General features: G+C 37.5%; 1 protein-coding gene across 8 annotated transcripts in view; it reads right to left on the bottom strand.

Annotated features, from left to right (window-relative positions):
• Apoo (apolipoprotein O) overlaps positions 1-21,015 on the bottom strand; it is an 88,562-nt gene that overhangs the window by 20,898 nt on the left and 46,649 nt on the right. The window contains exons 9-10 of one of the 8 annotated variants that reach the window (XM_078035032.1): positions 18,885-18,950; positions 13,424-14,718 (exon numbers count right to left, since the gene is read on the bottom strand). The exons of 6 other annotated variants lie outside the window; for them this stretch is intronic. In XM_078035032.1, the coding sequence (XP_077891158.1) occupies positions 18,915-18,950 (36 nt within the window). In that variant the 3' untranslated portion in view covers positions 13,424-14,718; positions 18,885-18,914. Of the gene's footprint in view, positions 1-13,423; positions 14,719-18,884; positions 18,951-21,015 lie in introns of those variants that run through there. One more of the 8 variants, XM_021732886.3, reaches the window with a different exon arrangement.

Here is a 21,015-nt window from a genome sequence, read left to right as displayed (position 1 = left end):
GCTGTGAGCAGCACATGATGTTGGTTCACGTCCTGTGCATGTGTCTTCTCTTATTTTCACAGAAGTCTCCCAAGGAAGAAATGAAACCATCTAGAAGGCATCTTTTTTAAAAAAAATCTTTATTTTATTTATTTTTATGTAGTGCTGAGGCCTGAACCCAGTAACTTGCATGTGCTAGGCTGGCGATCTATTGCTGAGCCACAACCCTAGCACCTAGAAGGCATCTTTATATTTTGTTCCAGGACTGAGTTTGTTATGGGTCTTATAGTTTCTTTTTTCCCCTGTTTTTTGTTAGTGCATTTTAATTATACATAGTAGTGGAATTTGTTCTCACATATTTGTACATGCATATAACAATATAATTTGGTCAATTTCATTCCCCACTACCTCCCTTTTCCTCTCCTCCTCCCTTCCCTTGGTCCCTTTCTGCTACTCTGATTAATTCTCTTCAATTTTTCATGAGATACCCCAACATTCTCACAACTTCTTGGTGATTTCAGAAATGACAATATAAGAATTGGGAGTTTAAGTATGGTGGCACATGCCTATAATCTCAGTAACTTGGGAGGATGAGGTAGGAGGACTGCAAATTCAAGGGCAGCTTGGGCAACTTAGTGAGACCCTGTCTCAAAATAGAAATTCAAAGAGTTGGGAATGTGGCTATGTGGCAAGGCACCCCTTGGTTCGATCTCCAGTACCAAAAAAAAAAAAAAAAAAAAAAGAATTGAGGGGCTAAAGATATAGCTCAGTGTTAGAGGGTATGCCTAGCATAGGCAAGGCCCTGGATTCATTCCCTAGCACCAGAAAACACAACGGCAAAAGCAAAAGAGAAAATTTTTTTTTTATAGTACTGGGGATTGAACCCAAGGGTGTTATTTTACAACTGAGCTATACCCTGAGCCCTTTATTTTGAGACAGGTTCTCCCCAGGTTGCTTAGGGTGTCACTAAATTGCTGAGGTTGACCTTGAACCTGTGATCCTCCTGTCTCAGCCTCCTGAGTCACTGGGATTACAGGTGTGCACCACTGTGACTAGGGAGGCTTTTTTTTTTTCACTTTAACTCTATGACACATATTTTATTTTATTTTCTCTTTCATTATACATTTGGTTTCTATTTTAAAAATATTATGTTTTAGTTATAGTTGGATACAATACCTTTATTTTATTTTTATGTGGTGCCAAGGATCGAACCCAGTGACCTGCACGTGCTAGGTGAGCACACTACTGCTGAGCCTCAATCCCGGCCCCTGGTTTGGTTTTTTAACATGATAAAATTCACATAAAATTTACCATATTAACCACTTTTAAGAGTACAGTTCTATGATACTAAGTACATTCACATCACCACCATTCACCTCCAGAAACTTGTCATCTTCCCAAACCAAAATTCTGAACCCATTCAACAATTCTCCATCCCCCTTTACTCTCAACCCCTGAAAATCACCATTTCACTTTCTGTCTCTGAATTTGACTATTCTAAATATGTGTGTGTGTGTCTGTATACATACAGACACACACATAAATGAAGCTACCGAAAATATACTGTAGGGGGTGTTGAATTTTGATACTATGGTTTGTACCTAAGGAGCTATTAGTCTTGTCACACATCAAGAGAGGTAATGAGGTAATATAATGTGTGCTGTCCTCTAAGAGTTCATAGCTGATCTGGGAGGCAGATACAAGTAATTTTAATACAAGGTGACAAATGCTATAATAAAACAGAGAAGCAGATAAATTCTCCCTAGGAATAATCAGAATGATGTACAAAGGTTGATCTTTGATCAGGTCTTGAAAAACAATGAAGCTAGGGGTACCTGAGCTTGTAATCTCGATAGCGGAGCCCAAACTCTCACAGCTGAAAGGATAACAACAAATTATCCCCAAGCCTGGAGCCATACAAACAACCACTTATTATGCTCATGGATTCTGTAAGCCATCAATTTCATCATGGTGTGGCAGGGACAGTTCTCAATTCTCACAATGCCTCAGCTAGAAGACCTGAAGGCTGGGGACTACAATTGCTGGAAGGCTCAGTCACATGTCCAGTGGGCGATGCCAGCTGCGGGTGGAATGTCTGCATATAGCCTCCTGTGTGGCCTGGCTTTCCTCACCACATGGAGGCTGGGTTTTGAGCATGAGTATATTGAGAGGGGGGAGAGGGGCAGGCACCACACGCACAAACAGGTGAAAGATTATGACTTTACCTCAAAAGGCAGGCAATGTCACTTTGTGTGTGTGTGTGTGTGTGTGTGTGTGTGTGTGTGTGTTGCTAGGGATTGAACCCAGGGCCTTGTGCATGTGAGGCAAACACTCTACCAACTGAGCCATATCCCCAACTCGCAATGTCACTTTTGCTCTATCTAATCAATTCAGAGGAAGTCACCAAGGTCTGCCTGTATATAAAGGGAGTGGAATTAGACCCCACTTTTTGGTAGGAAGGTTCTGTAAGAACAATGGAACCAGAAATGTTGCTGTGGCTATTTTGGGTCCCAGCACATTTGGTAACATGTACCTGTGACTGGAACCATCTGAGTATGCATTGGGATCCCCTTTAGGATAATGGCTGAGTCCATGAAAACACAGCTATAGGAGTATAAAAATGGTAACCTTTGGGCCACTACTCCAACCCTTGCAATGATTAATGTTCAGTAGTGCCAGGTGGTAATGGTTATGTGGCTATCTTTCATTTAGAACTGATTCAGACCTAGTAAACCACAAGGGTTCTTAAATATAATTGGGTTGGGGAGCTGAGAGAGAGAGCAAGCACAATACTAGACTGCCTACTAATTTGAGTATGTGCATATTGAGCAATTAGTTTGATTACAGGAAACTGATACTTGTATCTCCAATCTGGTATAGGGGTCACACAAACTACAACTTTAATGTGTTAATTTGTGTGCTTGTCTGCCTCCCCGCCTCTCCTCACACCAGATTAGAAACTGTTTTGAGGACAGGGACTACCTTATCCAGTCTTCCCCAAAAGATTTAGCAACATGGGAAAAACAAGCCAGTTGGCTCACTGGGAAAAGCTTGGGCTTTGGAATCACACATTTAATCTCAACTCCGGCACTTCCCAGTTATGTGGCCTTAGATAAGGCACTTAATCTTGCCAGACTTTAGCATCTTCACCTCAGACTTATTAATAGGATTAAATGAAATTACTTTGCCCCACGTCTAGATGATTCTTTTATTTTAGTTATAGTTGGACACAATGCCTTTATTTTATTATATTTATGTGGTGCTGAGGATCGAACCCAGCACCTCACATGTGCTAAGCAAGCGCTCTACCGCTGAGTCCTCTAGATGATTCTTTTTTTTTAATATTTATGTTTTAGAAGTAGTCAGACACAGTACCTTTATTTTATTTATTTTTATGTGGTGCTGAGGACCGAACCCAGGGCCTCACACATGCTAGGCAAGCACTCTTACCACTGAGCCACAACCCCATTCCTAACTTTGGGAATTTTTATTACTCAATAGTGTATTGTACACAGTGTAGGGGGAATTGGTATACATAAAAGATAGAATACTATAGACATACAGGCATATCAATGTTTATAGCAGCACAATTCACAACAGCAAAGTAATGGAACCAGCCTAGGAGCCTGTCAATAGGTGAATGGATAAAGAATATGTGGTAATATATACAACAGGGTTACTCAACCATAAAGAAGAATGAAATTATGACATTTGCTGGTAAGTAGATGGAAATGGGAGAACACCATGCTGAGTGAAATAAGCTAGAGTCAGAAAGTTAAAGGTCAAATATTTTCTCATATGTGGAACTAGAGAGAAATAAGAAAATTTAAAAAAAGGGGGAATCCCATGAAAATAGAAGAGCAGTAGAGTAGAGAAAAGGGATTAAGGAGGAAGGAGGAGGGGCAGGGAAAGGGATGAACTGTGCACAGAAATTGACCAAATTATGCTATGTACATATATGAATATACCACAGTGAATTTCACCTTTATGAGTATCTATAAGGTGACAATTAAAAAACAATAAATAAGCGGGGTGTGGTGGCACACACCTGTGATCCCAGTGACTTGAGAAGCTGAGGCAGGACGATCATGAGTTCAAAGCCAGCCTCAGCAACTTAATGAGGCCCTAAGCAACTTAGCAAGACCCTTACTCTAAATAAAACTTAAAAAGGAATGGGGATGTGGCTCAGTGGTTAAGCTCCTGGGTTCAATCCCTAGTACAAAAAAAAAAAAAAAACCAAAGAACAAACAAAAACAATAAATAGAAGGAAGACCAGTTAGAGGAAAGAGAACAGGGGGAGGTAGTAGGAAAGAGAAAGTGGAAATACTGTGGATTAAAATGCAGCAAATTATATTATATGTATGTACAAATATGTAAAAATGAATCCCTCCATTGTGTGCAACATAATGTACTAACAGAAACATTTTTAAAAAATAGACAAATAAATAAAATATATAGTGAAAGCACTACAAGAAAAATAAAAGTATTTTATGCTGTTCAGAACCCACCCAGCAAAAGGTCAGTTTAGGTCAAGACCTACATGACAAGGAACTAGCCTTGCAAAAGTCCAGGGCTCACTCCTCCCCACACCCCCATTGACATTTCAAGATGGATAATTCTTTGTTATGGGTGTGTCCTGAGCATTGTAGGATGTTTGGCAGCATCCCTGGCTTCTACCCACAAGATACCAGTAGCAGTAGCACCCTCTCCCAAGTTGAGACAAGTACAAATGGACATTCAAGACCAAGAAAAGTTTCTGGAGTATTACACGCTGAGAAGAAGAAGAACTCCTGGGAAATAAAACAGCTAAATGGAGAAGGGTGGGGTGAGGAGAATGCCTGTGTGCCTGGGAACTCAAAATTTTGAGTAGGAAAGAAAGGAGCTAACATTTATTGAGCATCATCTAGATTCAAACAAAATAATTTCTTTTTTAAAAACAGATACAACATTTTTATACCTTTATTTTATTCACCCACTTTTATGTGGTGCTGAGGATCAAACCCAGTGCCTTGCACATACCAGGCAAATGCTCTACCACTGAGCTACAACCCCAGCCCCCAAAATAATTTTATTTAATCCTATTAATAATTCTGAGATGAAGACACTAAAGTAATTGAGAGCCAGAGACCCACCAAGCCAACCGAGAGCATTCCTAGCAAAAAAGAACAACAAGTATAAGGAAGGTATAAGGCTGTGACTTGTGTGTTGTCCATCCCTGTGGGTGAATTTGTCTACTGTGACAAAGTGGCAACAGATGCTCTGGGGGAAAGGGGTATAAATGAGGACTTGCAAGGGGGATGAATACTTCCTGGTTCAATACTTCAGCTGGGGGCTACTTTTCTTATTCATGGTTTGAGCTGAGCCAGAAAGTCAGAGAATAACTCAGGACACACAGGCGGGTGGGCATCACGTGTCTGGGCTCTGATGGTCCCCTTAATAGGACCTCTTGGTGCCCACCAAACTCAGAGAAGCATTCAAGCAGTCACTTTTTTGTCGATCAAGATTCTATTTTTAGTTGCTTTTAGCAACTATCTTAGTTGGAAAAAATATATGCAACTCTACCTCAAATTTTTATCCTATCAAATTCATCATCTCTATCATCAACTTCCTAGAAATAGGTTAATGAAATAAGCCACAGAGATAAACAACTGAGCCAGTATCACCCAAACTCCCAGAGTACATTTTGATTAAACTTTGAAGCAATCCTTCATTCTCACTTTAGACACTATATACAATCCTGTATAGGCCAGAAAATGGTGTCAAGGCAGAGTTCAGACAACCAGGGAGCTGCTCAGGCAATGTAGGACACACAGCCTTTGGTTTTTCTGGATTTTTTTTAAAATGTGGTAAAAAACCACTTAAGTTTTTTGTTTTTGGTAGCAGGGGCGCTTAGGGTCTCGCTAAATTGGTGAAGCTGGCTTGAACTTGCAATCCTCCTGCCTTAGCCTCCCAAGTGGCTGGGATTATGGATGTGTGCCATCATGTCCAGCTTAACATAAATTTTACCATCAACTTTTTTGTGTGCTGGGCATAAAACCCAGGGCTCTGTTCATATTAAGCATGCACTTCTAACCATTTTTAAGGGAATATGTTATTTAAGTATATTCACATTGTTGTGCAACAGATCTCTAAAACTTTATCTTGCTGAAGCTCTATGACTAATAAAAAATAATTCTCCTTTGTCCCATCCCCTAACCCCTAGTAAAACATCATTCTACTTTCTGGTTTTGTGAATCTGACTACTTTAGCTCACATAAATGGAATTTTGCAGAATTTATGTGACTGGCTGATTTCACTTAGTGTCTTCACAATTTATCCATACTGTAGTATGTGGCATGATTCCCTTTTTAATATTTATTTTTTAGTTTTAGGTGAATACAATATCTTTATTTTATTTTTATGTGGTGCTGAGGATTGAACCCAGTGCCCCACACATGCTAGGTGAGCACTCTACCACTGAGCCACAAACCCAGCCCTGATTCCCTTTCTTTTTTTTAAAAAAGAGAGAGAGAGAGAGAGAGAGAGAGAGAGAGAGAGAGAGAAAGAGAGAGAATTTTAATTTTTTTTTTTTTTTTAGTTCTCCGTGGACACAACATCTTTGTTTGTATGTGGTGCTGGGGATCGAACCCGGGCCACATGCATGCCAGGCGAGCACGCTGCCGCTTGAGCCATATCCCCAGCCCCAAGGATACTCCTTTCTTTTAAAGACTGAATAATACTCCATTGTATGGCCATACCATGTTGTCCATCCATTTATCTGATGATGGACACCTCTTGGCTATCGTGAGTAGTTCTGCTATGAACATGAATCTACAAATAGGCTGTCTTTTATTTTTTTAAATTTGGTACTGGGATCTAACCCAGGAGCACTTTACTACTGAGCTACATCCTCAGCCTTTTCTTTTTTACTTTTAATTTTTTGAGACAAGGTCCCGCTAAGTAACTGAGGCTGCCCTAGAACTTGTGATCCTTCTGTCTCAGGTTCCTGAGCCATTGGGATTATAGTCATGCACCATCACGCCCAGCATATGCTCATAGTCTCATAGTCTTTTTTTTCTTTCATAACTTATTTATTACCATTTTGATGTGCAAATCAGAAACCTGAAATCTTTTCTTCTGCATAAGGGTGTTAATGTTTTATCTGGAATTCCAATGTCAAGTACAGAATTTTACACAGATTAACTTTAAAAGGGGTGTAGGTAAGGGAAATGGTAGGGAAATGTCAGTATCTTAAAGCAATGAGTTGATTCCTTTCCAGACACAATTGACCTTTTGCTCAGTGGATTTCTTTGCTCTGCCTAGCTCAGGCACCTAGGTTCATAAAGGGAAACTATTTACACTGTTCACCCTTTTCCTCCAAGCTTTTTTAAAATTGATTTTTCTTAATATATGACAGCAGAATGCATTACAATTCTTACTACACATATAGAGCACATTTTTCATATTTCTGGTTGTTTATAAAGTATATTCACACCAATTCATGTCTTCATACATGTTTTGGATAATGATGTCCATCACATTCCACCATCATTAATTACCCCATGCCCCCTCCCTTCCTCTCCCATCCTTCTGCCCTATCTAAAGTTTATCTATTCCTCCCATGCTCCTACTCCCTACCCCACTATGAATCAGCCTCCTTATATTAGAAAAGACATTCAGCATTTGTTTTTTGGGGATTGGCTAACTTCACTTAGCATTATCTTCTCTAACTCCATCCATTTATCTTCAAATGCCATGATTTTATTCTCTTGTATTGCTGTGTAATATTCCTTTGTGTATATATGCCACATTTTCTTTATCCATTCATCTACTGAAGGGCATCTAGGTTGGTTCCACAGTTTAACTATGGTGAATTGTGCTGCTATAAACATTGATGTGGCTGTGTCTCTATAGTATGATGATTTTAAGTCCTTTGGGTAAGACCAAGGAGAGGGATAGCTGGGTCAAATGGTGGTTCCATTCCCAGATTTCCAAGGAATCTCCATACTGCTTTCCATATTCAATGCACCAATTTGCAGTCCCACCAGCTCATAGTCTTTTTTAAGAAAATGTTTTTTAGTTGTTGATAGACCTTTATTTTATTTATATATATATATATATATGTGGTGCTGAGAATGTAACCCCATGCCTCATACATGCCAGGCAAGTGCACTACCACTGAGCCCCAGCCCCTGTACATAGTCTTTTAAAAATGTACTAAGATATAATTCACATACCATATAATTCACACATATAAATTAAGTGTAAAACGTAATATTTTTCAGTGCAGAGTTGTGCAACCATCACCCCCAAAAGAAATCCCACTGGAAGTCACTCCCCATGGTCAGTTCATGCGTCAACTTGACTGCAGTTCCCAGGTGTTCAAACACTAATCTAGATGCTATCGCGAAGATTGCCTTGTAGGTTTTTTTTTTTAAATATTTTATTTATTTTTTTCTAGTTCTCGGCGGACACAACATCTTTGTTGGTATGTGGTGCTGAGGATCGAACCTGGGCCGCACGCATGCCAGGTGAGCGCGCTACCGCTTGAGCCACATTCCCAGCCCTGCCTTGTAGGTTTGATTAAAGTACATGATCAGTTGACTTCAGTTAAGTGGGCTCTGATTCAATCAGAGAAAAAGGTCATTAAGAGCAGAACTGAGGTTTTCCTGAAGAAGAAATTCTGCCTGTGGACTATAGCTTCAGCCTAAGAATTCACTTGCCTCTTCTATTTCAGACTCACTTAGCCAGCCCCACAATTGCCTAAGCCAAGTCCTTGCAATAAACTTCCTGGTATGTATCTCCTACTTGATCAGTTTCTTTGGCTGAACTCTCATTGATAAGCTCCCACCCCTAGAGTCCTAAGCAACTATTAATCTGCTTTTTGCCCCTATGGATTTGCCCATTCTAGACATTTAAAATACATGGGATCATACAACATGTGCTCTTTTGTGACTGGCTTTCACTTAGCATGTTTTTAAGTGTCACCAATGTAGCATGTATCAATACTTGGTTCCTTTTATGGCTGGATAATATTGCATTGTATGGAAATGTTTTGTCTATCAATGCACCAAATATTTCCACTATTTGGCTATCATGAATAATACTGTTATGGACATTTATATATAAGTTTTTGGTAGACATAGGTTTCATTTCTCAGTATATACCTAGGACTGGCTCTGCTGAGTCACATAGCTCTATGCTTAACATTTTGAGGAACTTCCAGACCGTTTACTCCACATTATCGTCAACAGTTGGGTATTTCATTGTGGTTTTCATGCCTATTTTCCTGATGACTAACACTAATGATGGTAAATATGTTTTCATGTGTTTGTCACTTATGTAAATTCTTTTGAAAAATGTTTAAATCCTTTGTCCAGTTTCAACTATTCATATATATATATTACTGTTGAGTTGTAAAAGTTCTTTATATATTCTGGATACAAGTCCCTTATCAGATATATGACTTGCAAATATTTATTTTCACACATTCTATGGGTTGACTTTTTTCTTCATGGTTAGTTTGTTGTGCTTTTGGTATTGTATCTAAGAAACCATTGCCCAACCCAAGGTCCAAATTTACCTTTATCAAGATTTACTCCTATGTTGTCTTCTGGTAGTCTTATTAGCTCTGTCATTTAGGTATATGATCCCACACAGACTTCTACAAGTCTTACCTATTGGTAGTGCTTCCCCAGGGAAATACCATGGCACTATCAAAAAAAGAAACGAACTATTGTGTTTAAAACAAAATGTACAATGTGTACTCTTCAGCATTCTGATCTCAGTTGAGAACAATATTTGAAATGAGCCAGGGCTCTCTGTAGGACAAATAAATGCTTTCATAAAGATGTCACTTTTGAATGGAGTGCAATCTATGACCTATTTACTTATGAACCAGCTCAAACAGCTTGCTGCCATAGCATGAGGGAAGAAAGACTTTACTGTGAGAATCGGGGGGGGGGACCCCAAAACAACAACAAAACACTCTAATCACTAATTTGGTCTAAACAAGGGAGCTTAGAGTTTCCTGTGGCTTTCATAAACTATTTACTTTTTGCTCAAGGAAGATGACTAAAAACTCTTTTAATGTCTTGTGACCTGAAAATATTTAATGTAAATATAATAGTCCTATTATAGGTGAGCACCACTGCACCTAGCTTTTTTTCTATCTTTGCCTTTTACCTTTTCTTCCGTCTGTCTTTTACAATGCCATCAATAGGGCAGCATTGAAGGGGGAGATTTACAAGGTTTTCTTTTCCTTTTTCCTTCTTTCTTAAGATTCTGGGGATGGAATCAAGAGCCTCATATTTGCTAGGTAAGTACTCTACCACTGAGCTACTCCACCAGTCCTATAAGGACTTTGATTAAGGTTATTTCAGTTTGAGATAGGCAGGGAGAAGAGTCACTTCCTTGGCTATTCTTTTGTCTTTCCGAGTTCAGGAATAAAGCACTACACTTGATTAAGAAAATAAAAGCCCCTAAATATGAGACATAGGTGATTTATTCAGTATGTCAAGGGAACAAAATGTGAAGTGAAATGCTTGCTTATAAAAACAAACTTTTCTTTCATCCAGAAATTTCCTTGGCCATAATTTCATAAACATAAATAAGCCTGAACTTCAGTCACATCTGGAGTTTGACCTGATTGTACCTTTACTCCTGTGTGCTGGCTAATTACTGATCTGAAACATGAATAAAAGGATATTAGACAGGAGGTTTACAGAGTGAAAACCAATACCTTAACCAAGTTTCTTTCAACCCACGGTGAACAAAACCACTATTTCAAATGTTTGCCTTTAATCAAAATTAAGCTTGAAAGTGAATTTAGTTCCACAAATATAATGCTGATCCCCTCAAAATTGTTTTTGCATTAGACTTGGTGAACTAAAAAGTGATAACTTTCATACTCATGGTTTATTAGTCAGTTTATACAATAGGAATGAATATTGCTGGCCACAAAGAAAAGTGTTCTCTACATATTTAGCTTTTCTCAAACGATAAGTGCAAGGTACATTCATTAAACATGACAATGACAATAAAAGTCCCATCTATTTTCTCAGAAGTCAAGGATTCTGAATTATAGTTCCACATTCATAAAAATCAGTAATACTCACTACATGGCCTAATTTTAACTTACATTGACTTCCTGTTTGACCTCTAGTAAGTCCTATTTTTAACACATGTATATGCAAAACACACATTTCACCTATGCTTTGGATTTTCTTTGGGGTATTTAGATAATTGATTTATTCATTAGGATTAGGTGCTCTGCATTATGTCGGCCACTACTGGGCTAGGATCCAGCATTGCACTTGGGACAAAAGCTGCTGACCCACAGGCCTAGACACCTCTACCCTACACTCTGGGTGGTACTGTCAGTCAGCTCAACTGGCTCTGAGTTCTGCTATGTACTACTGCTTAGCTTTTGTCTCAAGGTGTGATAAAGGTGGTAAGATTGGTGAAGGCATTTTTTAGTATTCCTAATCCTTTCTTTCCTCTGGTTGAAGCAGAGGAAAATCTTGATGGTTTTTGTTTGTTTGGTATCAGGTATTGATCCCAGGGGCGCTTAACCACTGAGCTACATTCCCAGCCATTTTTATCTTTTATTTTGAAACACAATCTCACCAAGTTGCTAAATTGCTAAAGCTGGCTTTGAACTTGCAATCCTCCTGACTTGGCCTCCCAAGCCTCTGGGATTGTAGGCATGCACCGCCACCCCTGAACCAATCTTGATTTTTTACAAAGCACTCTTTCTTGGGAATCTGTCATCACAGAACAAACCAAGCCACATTTATCTCTTCAGGGGAGTTTAAGTCAATTTGTAAGGTAGAGAACATTCCCTCCAAAGTCCCTGAAGTTCTTCAAATAGAACTACAGAACTATGTTGATTATGTTGCAGATAAAGTAGATGGAGAGTCATGGTTTTTATTATAAGGAGATATGACCATAAAAGATGGAATAAGAAGTATAACAGTAGATAGAAGTATCTTGGGACAGAAAAAGAATAACAAGAATAAAGCTGGCAGCTGGGACTGTAGCTCAGTCAGTGGTAGAGTGCTTGCCTAGCATGTGGGAGTCACTAGGTTCGATCCTCAGCATCATATAAAAATAATATAAAGGTTATTGTGTCCAACTACAACTGAAACAAATTTTAAAAATGCTTTAAAAAAGAATAAAACTGGGCATGATGACCCATGCATGTAGTCCCAGCAACTCAGGAGGCCAGCCTCAGGAATATAGTGATATCCTGGCTAAAAATAAAAAATAAAAGGGATGGGCATGGTGGCACATTCCTGTAATCCCAGAAGCTCAGAAAGCTGAAGAAGGATTGCAACTTAAAAGCTGGTCTAGACAACTTAGTGAGGCCCTGTCTCTAAATAAAATTTTAAAAAAGGGCTGGAGATGTGGCTCAGTTGTTGTGCCCCTGGGTTCAATCCCTGGCACCAAAAAATTAAAAAAAATTAAAAATAAAAAATGAAAAGGGCTGGAGATGTAGCTTAGTGTAAAGCACACCTTGGCCCATTCCCTAGCACCCCAAACAAATAAAGTACAAATGTACCGAATTCAGGAATAAGGCAAGAGAGAAGAGAGAGAAAATGGCACTTTGAAAGTATAAAGAATTGGAGAAACACTTTAAGGACTAAAGTACTTATTTTTTTTTTTGGTGCATTATATGGGCCACTACTCAGGCCATTGAACTCAGGGCCTTGTGCATGCTGTCTATGCTCCCCCACCAAGCTACATCCTTAGCCTCCATATATGCATTTGTTTTTTGTTTTGGTACTGGTGATTGAACCCAGGGGTGCTTAACCATTGAACCATATCCCCAGCCCTTTTTGTATATTTTATTTAGAGACAGGGTTTCACTAAATTGCTTAGGGTCTTGCTAAGTTGTTGAGGCTGGCTTTGAACTCACAATCCTTCTGCCTTAGCCTCCCAAGCCACTAGGATTACAGGTGTGCACCACCATTCCCAACCCCAAATATGCATATTTTATATTCCCTATAGTTCAATATACATAGAAGGCATGGAAAGTATTAAATATAAAAAGAAAGCTGCACTTGAATACAAACAACCAGGAAAAGATCTTTGGGCCACCATCCATAAATCAAAAATAGTTCAAAGGGTAACTAAGCTATCTGTGTTGGTAGGTAATTCCTCTGCTGTACTAAACACAGATCAAACAATAGTAGAGCTTGGTGATACCTAACCCCACCACCAAATGGAGGAGTTAAGAGGTTTCAAAGAAACATTTCAATAGTGACTGAAGGATTAGCAATGAGAAGTAATACTGTACATTAAGGAGGCACTCAAATACCTATTGATTAATTATCTCCAGAGCATGCTGAGGTATAGGCCATTTCTTCTTAATATTCTATAGATCAAGCAACCTCAATGAAGAAACTCATGGAATTTCCACTTTGCAGAGTGACAGAACCCCAAGACAAATGGAGAAAGCATATTTATAATTTAGGCACAGCTTTAATATTTTTGTATGATTTGTCCAGTAACACAAAAAAGTAAGATTTCTGGGTGACTAGGATTATCCAATGTACAACTTTGCTTTAGCTCACTGAATTCAGTAACAATACCAGCTGTGTTCCTGCCATTTTGGTTCTATTAAAAGTATTTAATACTAATACATGCATTTCTATTTGTGCATGGCTATCTTCCCAACTGTTATCGATTCTGGAAGATCAACAATTAGGAATTATACTGAAGACAAGCATCAAAGGCTTACAGTTTCCAAAACAGTCTAAAATTTGGAAATTTAAAATTCTCTCATATTGCCCTTGCCATCCTTCCTGGCTAGTTGACAATTCAAAAAAAGAGACTCCTGCTGATCCTTGCCCTGGGAACAGAGAAATCCATCTGTGGTGCATTCAAGGGCCACAAAGTGGGAGGACACAACTATACAAAGAGCTGATACACACAGCCACATCCCCATTCATCCACTGGCAGAGCACATATACTGCTTCATTATGAATCTCACTTCCATTCAAGATCTGGAAGATCTGTATAAACTGGGAGATGACAGTCCCAACAAGGGTTACTATAACAGTTTTCTTCTGTTATGTCTTCTAATTAGTACAGGCAAACTGTGTTATTTATTGTTCCTTGTGTTGTTTTTTTTCTTCTTCCACATTTTTTATTGGTGTTTTGTAGTTGTATATATTGATGGGATCTGTTGTTACATATTCATACATCCATACAATATAACAATATAATTTGGCCAATATCACTCCCCAGCATTTCCTTGTGTTGATTTTTAAAGCATCATCTCTTACCTAGAGCCCCTCTCCTCTGCCCTCCTTTGGGTTTGGGGAATCAAACTCTGCAAACTGCTATCTGCTACTGTCCAAAGAAGAGTTAATGTTGTCTTTAGCAAACAACATGCATACACACAGAAACATGCACCACGCACACTAACTATGCATATATGTGAATACAAGATATGCTTAAACTATCAATGATATCGGTAAAGAAAGCAGGACACCTTTTTTTAATTTGGATTTTAATTATGTACATAAATAGTGACATGAGAATGAAGAGTTCTAAGGCTTGTACATTATCTCCAGGTAAAAGGATTTCAGCTTAGTCCACTTGTGGTATGGCATTACCCAAGATAATGAAAAGGCCTACTATAGATTTTCCTGAAGAAGAAGGCCAGTTTACTATATTCAATACTGACTTCTCTGCCATTTTTTCTGTAGAAATACTGATTTACTGTCTGGAGTTTCCATTGTTTACCTACAACTAAAAGAAAAAAAAAGAAAAACATAAGCAAACTGTGCCAGAAAAAAATGACTCTAAAATTTAATATTTTGAAAATCTTTAGATTTAAATAGAGAAACCACATAAAATATTATGTTATTATTACATGACCTTAAGGATCATGAGCCAGAGAAAACTATAATTATTCTCATTTCACAAATGAACACTCAGATTCTCAACTGGCTGTGTCTCTATGCATAATTAAACAGATAAATGGATGAATATGAAGTAAAGGCCTAAATGACACAGCACACACCATACCTCTCTCTCCCTCTAAAGATCAAACAACTACATTTCCATGCATCTGCTGGAGGAGAGAATATTATCCTCAGATATATACCTCTCCTCATATCACCTCATCATTGTCTTTCAGAATGAAACATGTGATTTCAAAGACATGTCAAAGCCAAACTGAGTCTTCTCCAGATTGCTTTTTTCCTTATATGTAATGAATACAAAGAAGTAACTGGAGATTTAAAAATATTTTATTGTTTTTGAAATGCTGGGGATTGAACCACACATATGCTAGGCAAGCACTCTACCACTGCACTACATCCTCAAAACCAATATTTTAGAGGCCAGTGAATATTCACTTGATCATTTAATACAAACCCCCAAAATTGTAAGTTAAACATATAGACCACTAACATGTTTTCTATGTCAATTTATTAATCTGTTTTTGGCTTCTCTAAGAATTTGATACATTTACTACATTGTTAAACTCTAAAAACTGGAAACAACCTATATTAACAAGGATTAAGCAGACCACAATAGTACTCCAAACTAGGAAATCATTAAATAAATAAAAAGGGAATGAGGCCAGGTACAGTGCCACACACCTGTAATCCCAGCCATTCAGGAGGCTGAGGCAGGAGGATTGCAAGTTCAAAGCCAGCCTCGGCAACTTAGAGAGACCCCGTCTCAAAATTAAAAAAAAAAAAAAAAAAAGGGAGGGAGGATATTAAATTTTTTAAAAAGTGGGCTCAGTGGTATGCATTCAAACCCCATTACCAAAAAGAAAAATAAAAACAAAAAGGAAAAAAAGAAGGAATGAGATGGATCTATAACTACTGACAATAAACTATGTACATAATATATTAAGTAAAAAAAAAGTAGGGTCATTCATTCATTCAACATAGCTAAACATACTACCATCTATGAAGTATTCTTACCAAAAAATGGAACCTAATATGGTTAAGTCTTTGGATCTAATTATCTATTTATGGGAAATAGAAGAAAAGAACCAAGGGGCTGGGGCTGGGGCTCAGTGGTAGAGTCGTGCCTAACATGTGTGAGGCACTGGGTCCGATTCTCAGCACCGCATACAAATAAATAAAATAAAGGTCCATTGATAACTAAACAATAAAGAAAAGAGCCAAGAAACAATGGAGTGACAGTAAATGGATGTATTCAATCACAGCCAGAACATGGTAAATTCTAAAGGACAAATAAACCAAGTTTTCAATGAAAAAAAAATGGTAAAGGATTAATGAGGCAGAGAGAACCATCACAATTTAAAAGTTATACTCCACGTATGTAGAATATTTCAAAATGCACCCTACTGTCATGTATATCTAAAAAGAATTAAAAAAGAAAGTTAATGGGTAATATCAGTACCAACTAAAAAAGAGACTTAAGTCAAGCACAAGGGGCAGACCTTTTTTGAATCCTGGTTCAAACAAACTACAAAAATGTTATTAATGAGTCAGGTGCAGTGGCATATGCCTGTAATCCCAGTGATCTGGGAAGCTAAAGAAGGAAGACAGCAAGTTTGAGGCTAGCCTCAGCAACTCAGCAAGACCATGTCACAAAATAAAATATAAAAAAGGGCTGGGGATGTAGCTCAGTGGTAGAGTACCCCTACGTTCAAAATTCCCACTACCAAAACAAAAATTTATTAATGAGACAATCATGGAAATTTGTACACTGATTGGGTATTAGATGGTACTCAGGAATTACTGTTAATTTCTTTACTTGTCATAATACAATTATGATTATGATCTCATTTTGTCAAAAAAACAAAAGCATGCATGTATGCATATATATGTATTTATATAAACACGCGTGCACACACACATACACATATATTATATATAAACTAAAAAGTACAAAATGATACTAAAATTATGAACCAAAATTACCTCTTGGAAAGGAATAAAGAAAAGCTTTGAAAATATTTATGTGGGACTGGGAATGCAGCTCAGTGGTACAGCATTTGCCTAGCAAGTGTAAACTGTGGGTTTGATCCCAAAGGAAAAAAATCTGATTAGATTATAAAAGAAAACACATACTATTTGCAGAAAATTTTAAAAATACAGAAAGTTACAAAAAACCCCAAAAAACTTAAAATTCATCCCACTACCTGAAAGATACATGCTTTAATTTCCTGCTATATATAAATTGAAAGAGGAACTGGATTTGTTTTCTATGACCCAAAGCAGGATTAGTATCATTGCATAGGAGTCAGAGGAGACTTCACTTAGTAAAAGAAATAGCTTCCTAAACATTAGAACTGTCCAAAGACAGCTGTGCTGTCTGGTGTTTCCTATCAGTAGAGGTGTAAAAGGGAGAACACACAGGGTTATAAGGAATTCTGCTTGAGGCTTAGGTTGGGTCAGTATTCCCTCAAATTTTAAGTTTATATGACTTTCTAGCTCTCTACAAATATGGAAATAGCTTGAAGAAAAAAAAACTAAAATTCATCATTCTCATGAATTTTAAATAGTAACCATAATTTTCAATAAATATAATACAAAAGTTTAAGAAATTTTCTGATTATATGAGCTGGAGATATAGCTCAGTGGTAGAGGCCTGGGGATCAAACCCCAGAACCACACATGTGTGCGCATGTGCACGCACACATACACACACACACAAAAAAAATTTTCTCATTATAAAAGGAAATTCATATTCATTGCAGAAAATATTAAAAATACAGAAAAGCTGTAAAGAATATAAAAATAATCCTACTACCTGAAAGATGCACACTTAAATTTTTTATGTATCATGGTCTAACAATGTAATATATTACCATTTTCTTTTCTCCGCTGAATAATAATTGTATATATACTCCCATGCAAGCACATATATTTTTGAAACAGAATAATATTCCTCTTTATGAATATACCATAATTAAACTATTTTATAGGTTGTTTACAAATTCAATATAATCAAACTATCAGGATATCATAAGAGCTATTGTAAAAATTTTTAATATATACACAAAGTAATATTAATATAAATAGTGCTTTTGTACTTAGCAGGTGATTGATAAGTAAATATTGATTTAAAAAATGAAAATAAGGACTTAAGATTTTAAAAAATCACACTTATTTTCTGCTTTCATCTGATAAACCTTAAGTTTATCTAGCCTCATATTATTTACTCTTCAAAGAAAATGATTATTCCTAATAATAAAGAAAGAATAAAGAACTTCCTATGTCACTTAATATTGCTACATAATCTTGAGCTTCCCTACAATAGTAATGTACTTAATAAATGTTTACTGAATTAGTATTAGATGAATCCAAGTATGCTTATTATAAGAAAGGGTTGTTTGAAAAAATAAACTAAAAAAAATATGGGCATTTTTTGATTGTTTGAAATGGATTTGTAGTTGGGCACTGTGGCACATGCCTACAATCTCAGAGGATTTCAAGTTCAAGGCTGTCTCAGCAACTTAGCCAGACTCTTGTCTCAAAATAAAAACTAAAAAAGGATTGGGAATCTACCTCAAAAAGCATCCCTGGGTTCAATTCCAAGCAAAAAAAAAAAAAAAAAGAAGAAGAAGAAAGAAAGAAAGAAAGAAAGAAAGAAAGAAAGAAAGAAAGAAAGAAAGAAAGAAAGAAAGAAAGAAAGAAAGAAAGAAAGAAAGAAAGAAAGGCAGGCAGGCAATAGATTCATAGATAAATCCCAACTCTGTGGTTCTAGATTGTCCTAAAACAAACAAACAAAAAACCCAGGTGCTCCTCAGGAACAAATGAAGTTAAGTCATGGCACCTAAGCTCAGAAATTAAAGATGGGAAAAAATAAGCCCTATGTTTTCCACATAAGGTGAAAACTGCTATAATATATAAAATTAATTAAAAAGAAATCATTTCAGCTGGCCTGAACAATGCCAAAAATAACCAGAAATTTCTTGTTTTTACCTGATTAAAATGGGCAGAACATGGAGTTTTCTACTTATTTCCAGGTGAATTCTTCACATTTCCTGGCTTGTAAAACAAAAGTGAAAGCTTTAATGCAGTTTGAAAAGTAATAGAGAAACTCCTCAAAGTGTTTTCAGTATTTGGCTGAATACAAACATTAAGTGTCATTATTTTCTTGAGGGGTATCAAGCCATTTTTTTGAAGGGCTCGAGGAAATCAAAGAAGGCTGAGGAGGACAATGAGATCTCAAATTCTCAGCCGGACTTGCAGTCACTGACCATTAAATATCATAATGCAAAGTGACCCATTTCTCAGTAAACTGGAGGATTACTAGGGCTCCCTGAGGGCCCTGCTATAGAAAGTAACTTCGGCACAGAGAGTAGTAAATAAAGCTCCATTAATCTCCATTATGCAGATTCAGCCAAACAGTTGATTCTATAAAAAAATCAAATCAATAGTGAAAAGATTTTGTATTTCCTGAAAGATTTAGATTTACTACTTCATGCCACTGTCATTGCTGGAGAGGGCTTTATACCTGTGGGAGGGCTTCCTGTAGGTACTCCTTCCCTATATTAGCCACCATAGGGGCCAATTCACCAAACACACTTAAACTGAAAGGTTTAAAAGTGGACCACACCCAGTCTGCCTGGCCACCACCCAGGAACACATAACTAGGTCATATCATCCATGAGAAGTGGTGGAGGAAAGTTTCTAGTGGGAAAAGTTAATATGCTAAATGTTTAAGGCCTTAATTTCTTTCCTATATGTTTTTAAAACTTTAATTCTGAAATCTTGTGAATAAAACCTACTTGACAATAGTCGAGCTTCCATGAGCTGGCAGTCTGAAAATCTCTAGGCTGCTGCTAGGCATGCAATGGGGCTGTGCCCCTTTGGTCTGGACTTGGCACAGTTCTCCTGGGGGCCCTCTTTTAGAGGTATTCATGGTGAAGCTGGGGTGGGGGTGCATAAGAAAGCAGGAACACCCAACTGACCCTGTAATTTCAGGGTATAGTTTCTAAGCAACTTTGTGGCTTCCTGGAGTGATTGAGAACTGGTCTATAAGTATTGCTTTATATCCACTGCTGCAGCATGATTAACAATGGCCCCTTTCAATCTCAATAGTATCCTACTTTGGATGATAAATTATATGATCACCTTATCTACACACCATATTCAATTGATGATGGAATTCTGGGGAACAAGGCCATATGCACTGCTTGATGGTTCAACATATAATACTCAGATTTACTTAATGCTCTGAACAGAGCTCTACAGGACCCAGCACCTCTCTGCTTTCTTGTCCTCGTCCTCTCTTCCTTCTCCAAAGCCACTCCCAACCCTAGCCCCTACGTGTGCACACATGTGGACATACACGCAAACACACACTCGGACACACACACCACACCACAGCCCAAGGCCTTTTTGCCATTGTTCAAACTTGCCAACCTCCTTCCTGGACATGACTTTTGTACAATGTATCCCTTGGATACATTGGAGTGGTCAATCTCAATTTTTGCCTGGATAAATGCAATTTGTCCTTTGGGTCAAGGATTTCTTCATGCCCTGCCTTTCAACTGAGACCCTTTTATTCACTTTCATAGCAACCATGTCCTTCTTGATTTGTAAAATTACTTCCTTCATGTTTGAATCCTCCATTAATCTATAAACTTCATGAGGACATACTATCCCTGGGGGCTTCATAGCATAGATTATTAAAATCTTTGGTGAATAAACAAATGGAGCAGGGTAGAACCTGGAGATCTGATGAATATTTTAAAAGTCTGGGTGTGTGATTCATGAAGAACAAGACATAAAAAGAGGCTTATGAAGGTGAGGAAGAGAACCATGGCTAACAACTGGGTCTGCCATGAAAACAATGTGATTCTATATTCAGTTAAATATATTTAGGTCTCAATTAACATAATGCTTGCCAATACGTCTAATGATATTCTTTGATATTCTACTATCTATTCCCAGTATCTCAATCTCCAAACATAATATGCTAAATTTAAAGTGTTTTAATCTTTTAGACAATAAGAAAATAAGCACACAGAACATTCTTCTGATTAAGGAAAACAACTCTGCTGCTAGGAAAATTTTCTTGTTTGGTTAATATATTACTTATAGAACA

The sequence above is a fragment of the Ictidomys tridecemlineatus genome, chromosome X (genome assembly GCF_052094955.1).
Source record: "Ictidomys tridecemlineatus isolate mIctTri1 chromosome X, mIctTri1.hap1, whole genome shotgun sequence".
NCBI classification, from domain to species: Eukaryota; Metazoa; Chordata; class Mammalia; order Rodentia; family Sciuridae; genus Ictidomys; species Ictidomys tridecemlineatus.
This window is presented reverse-complemented; position numbering and strand designations above follow the sequence as displayed.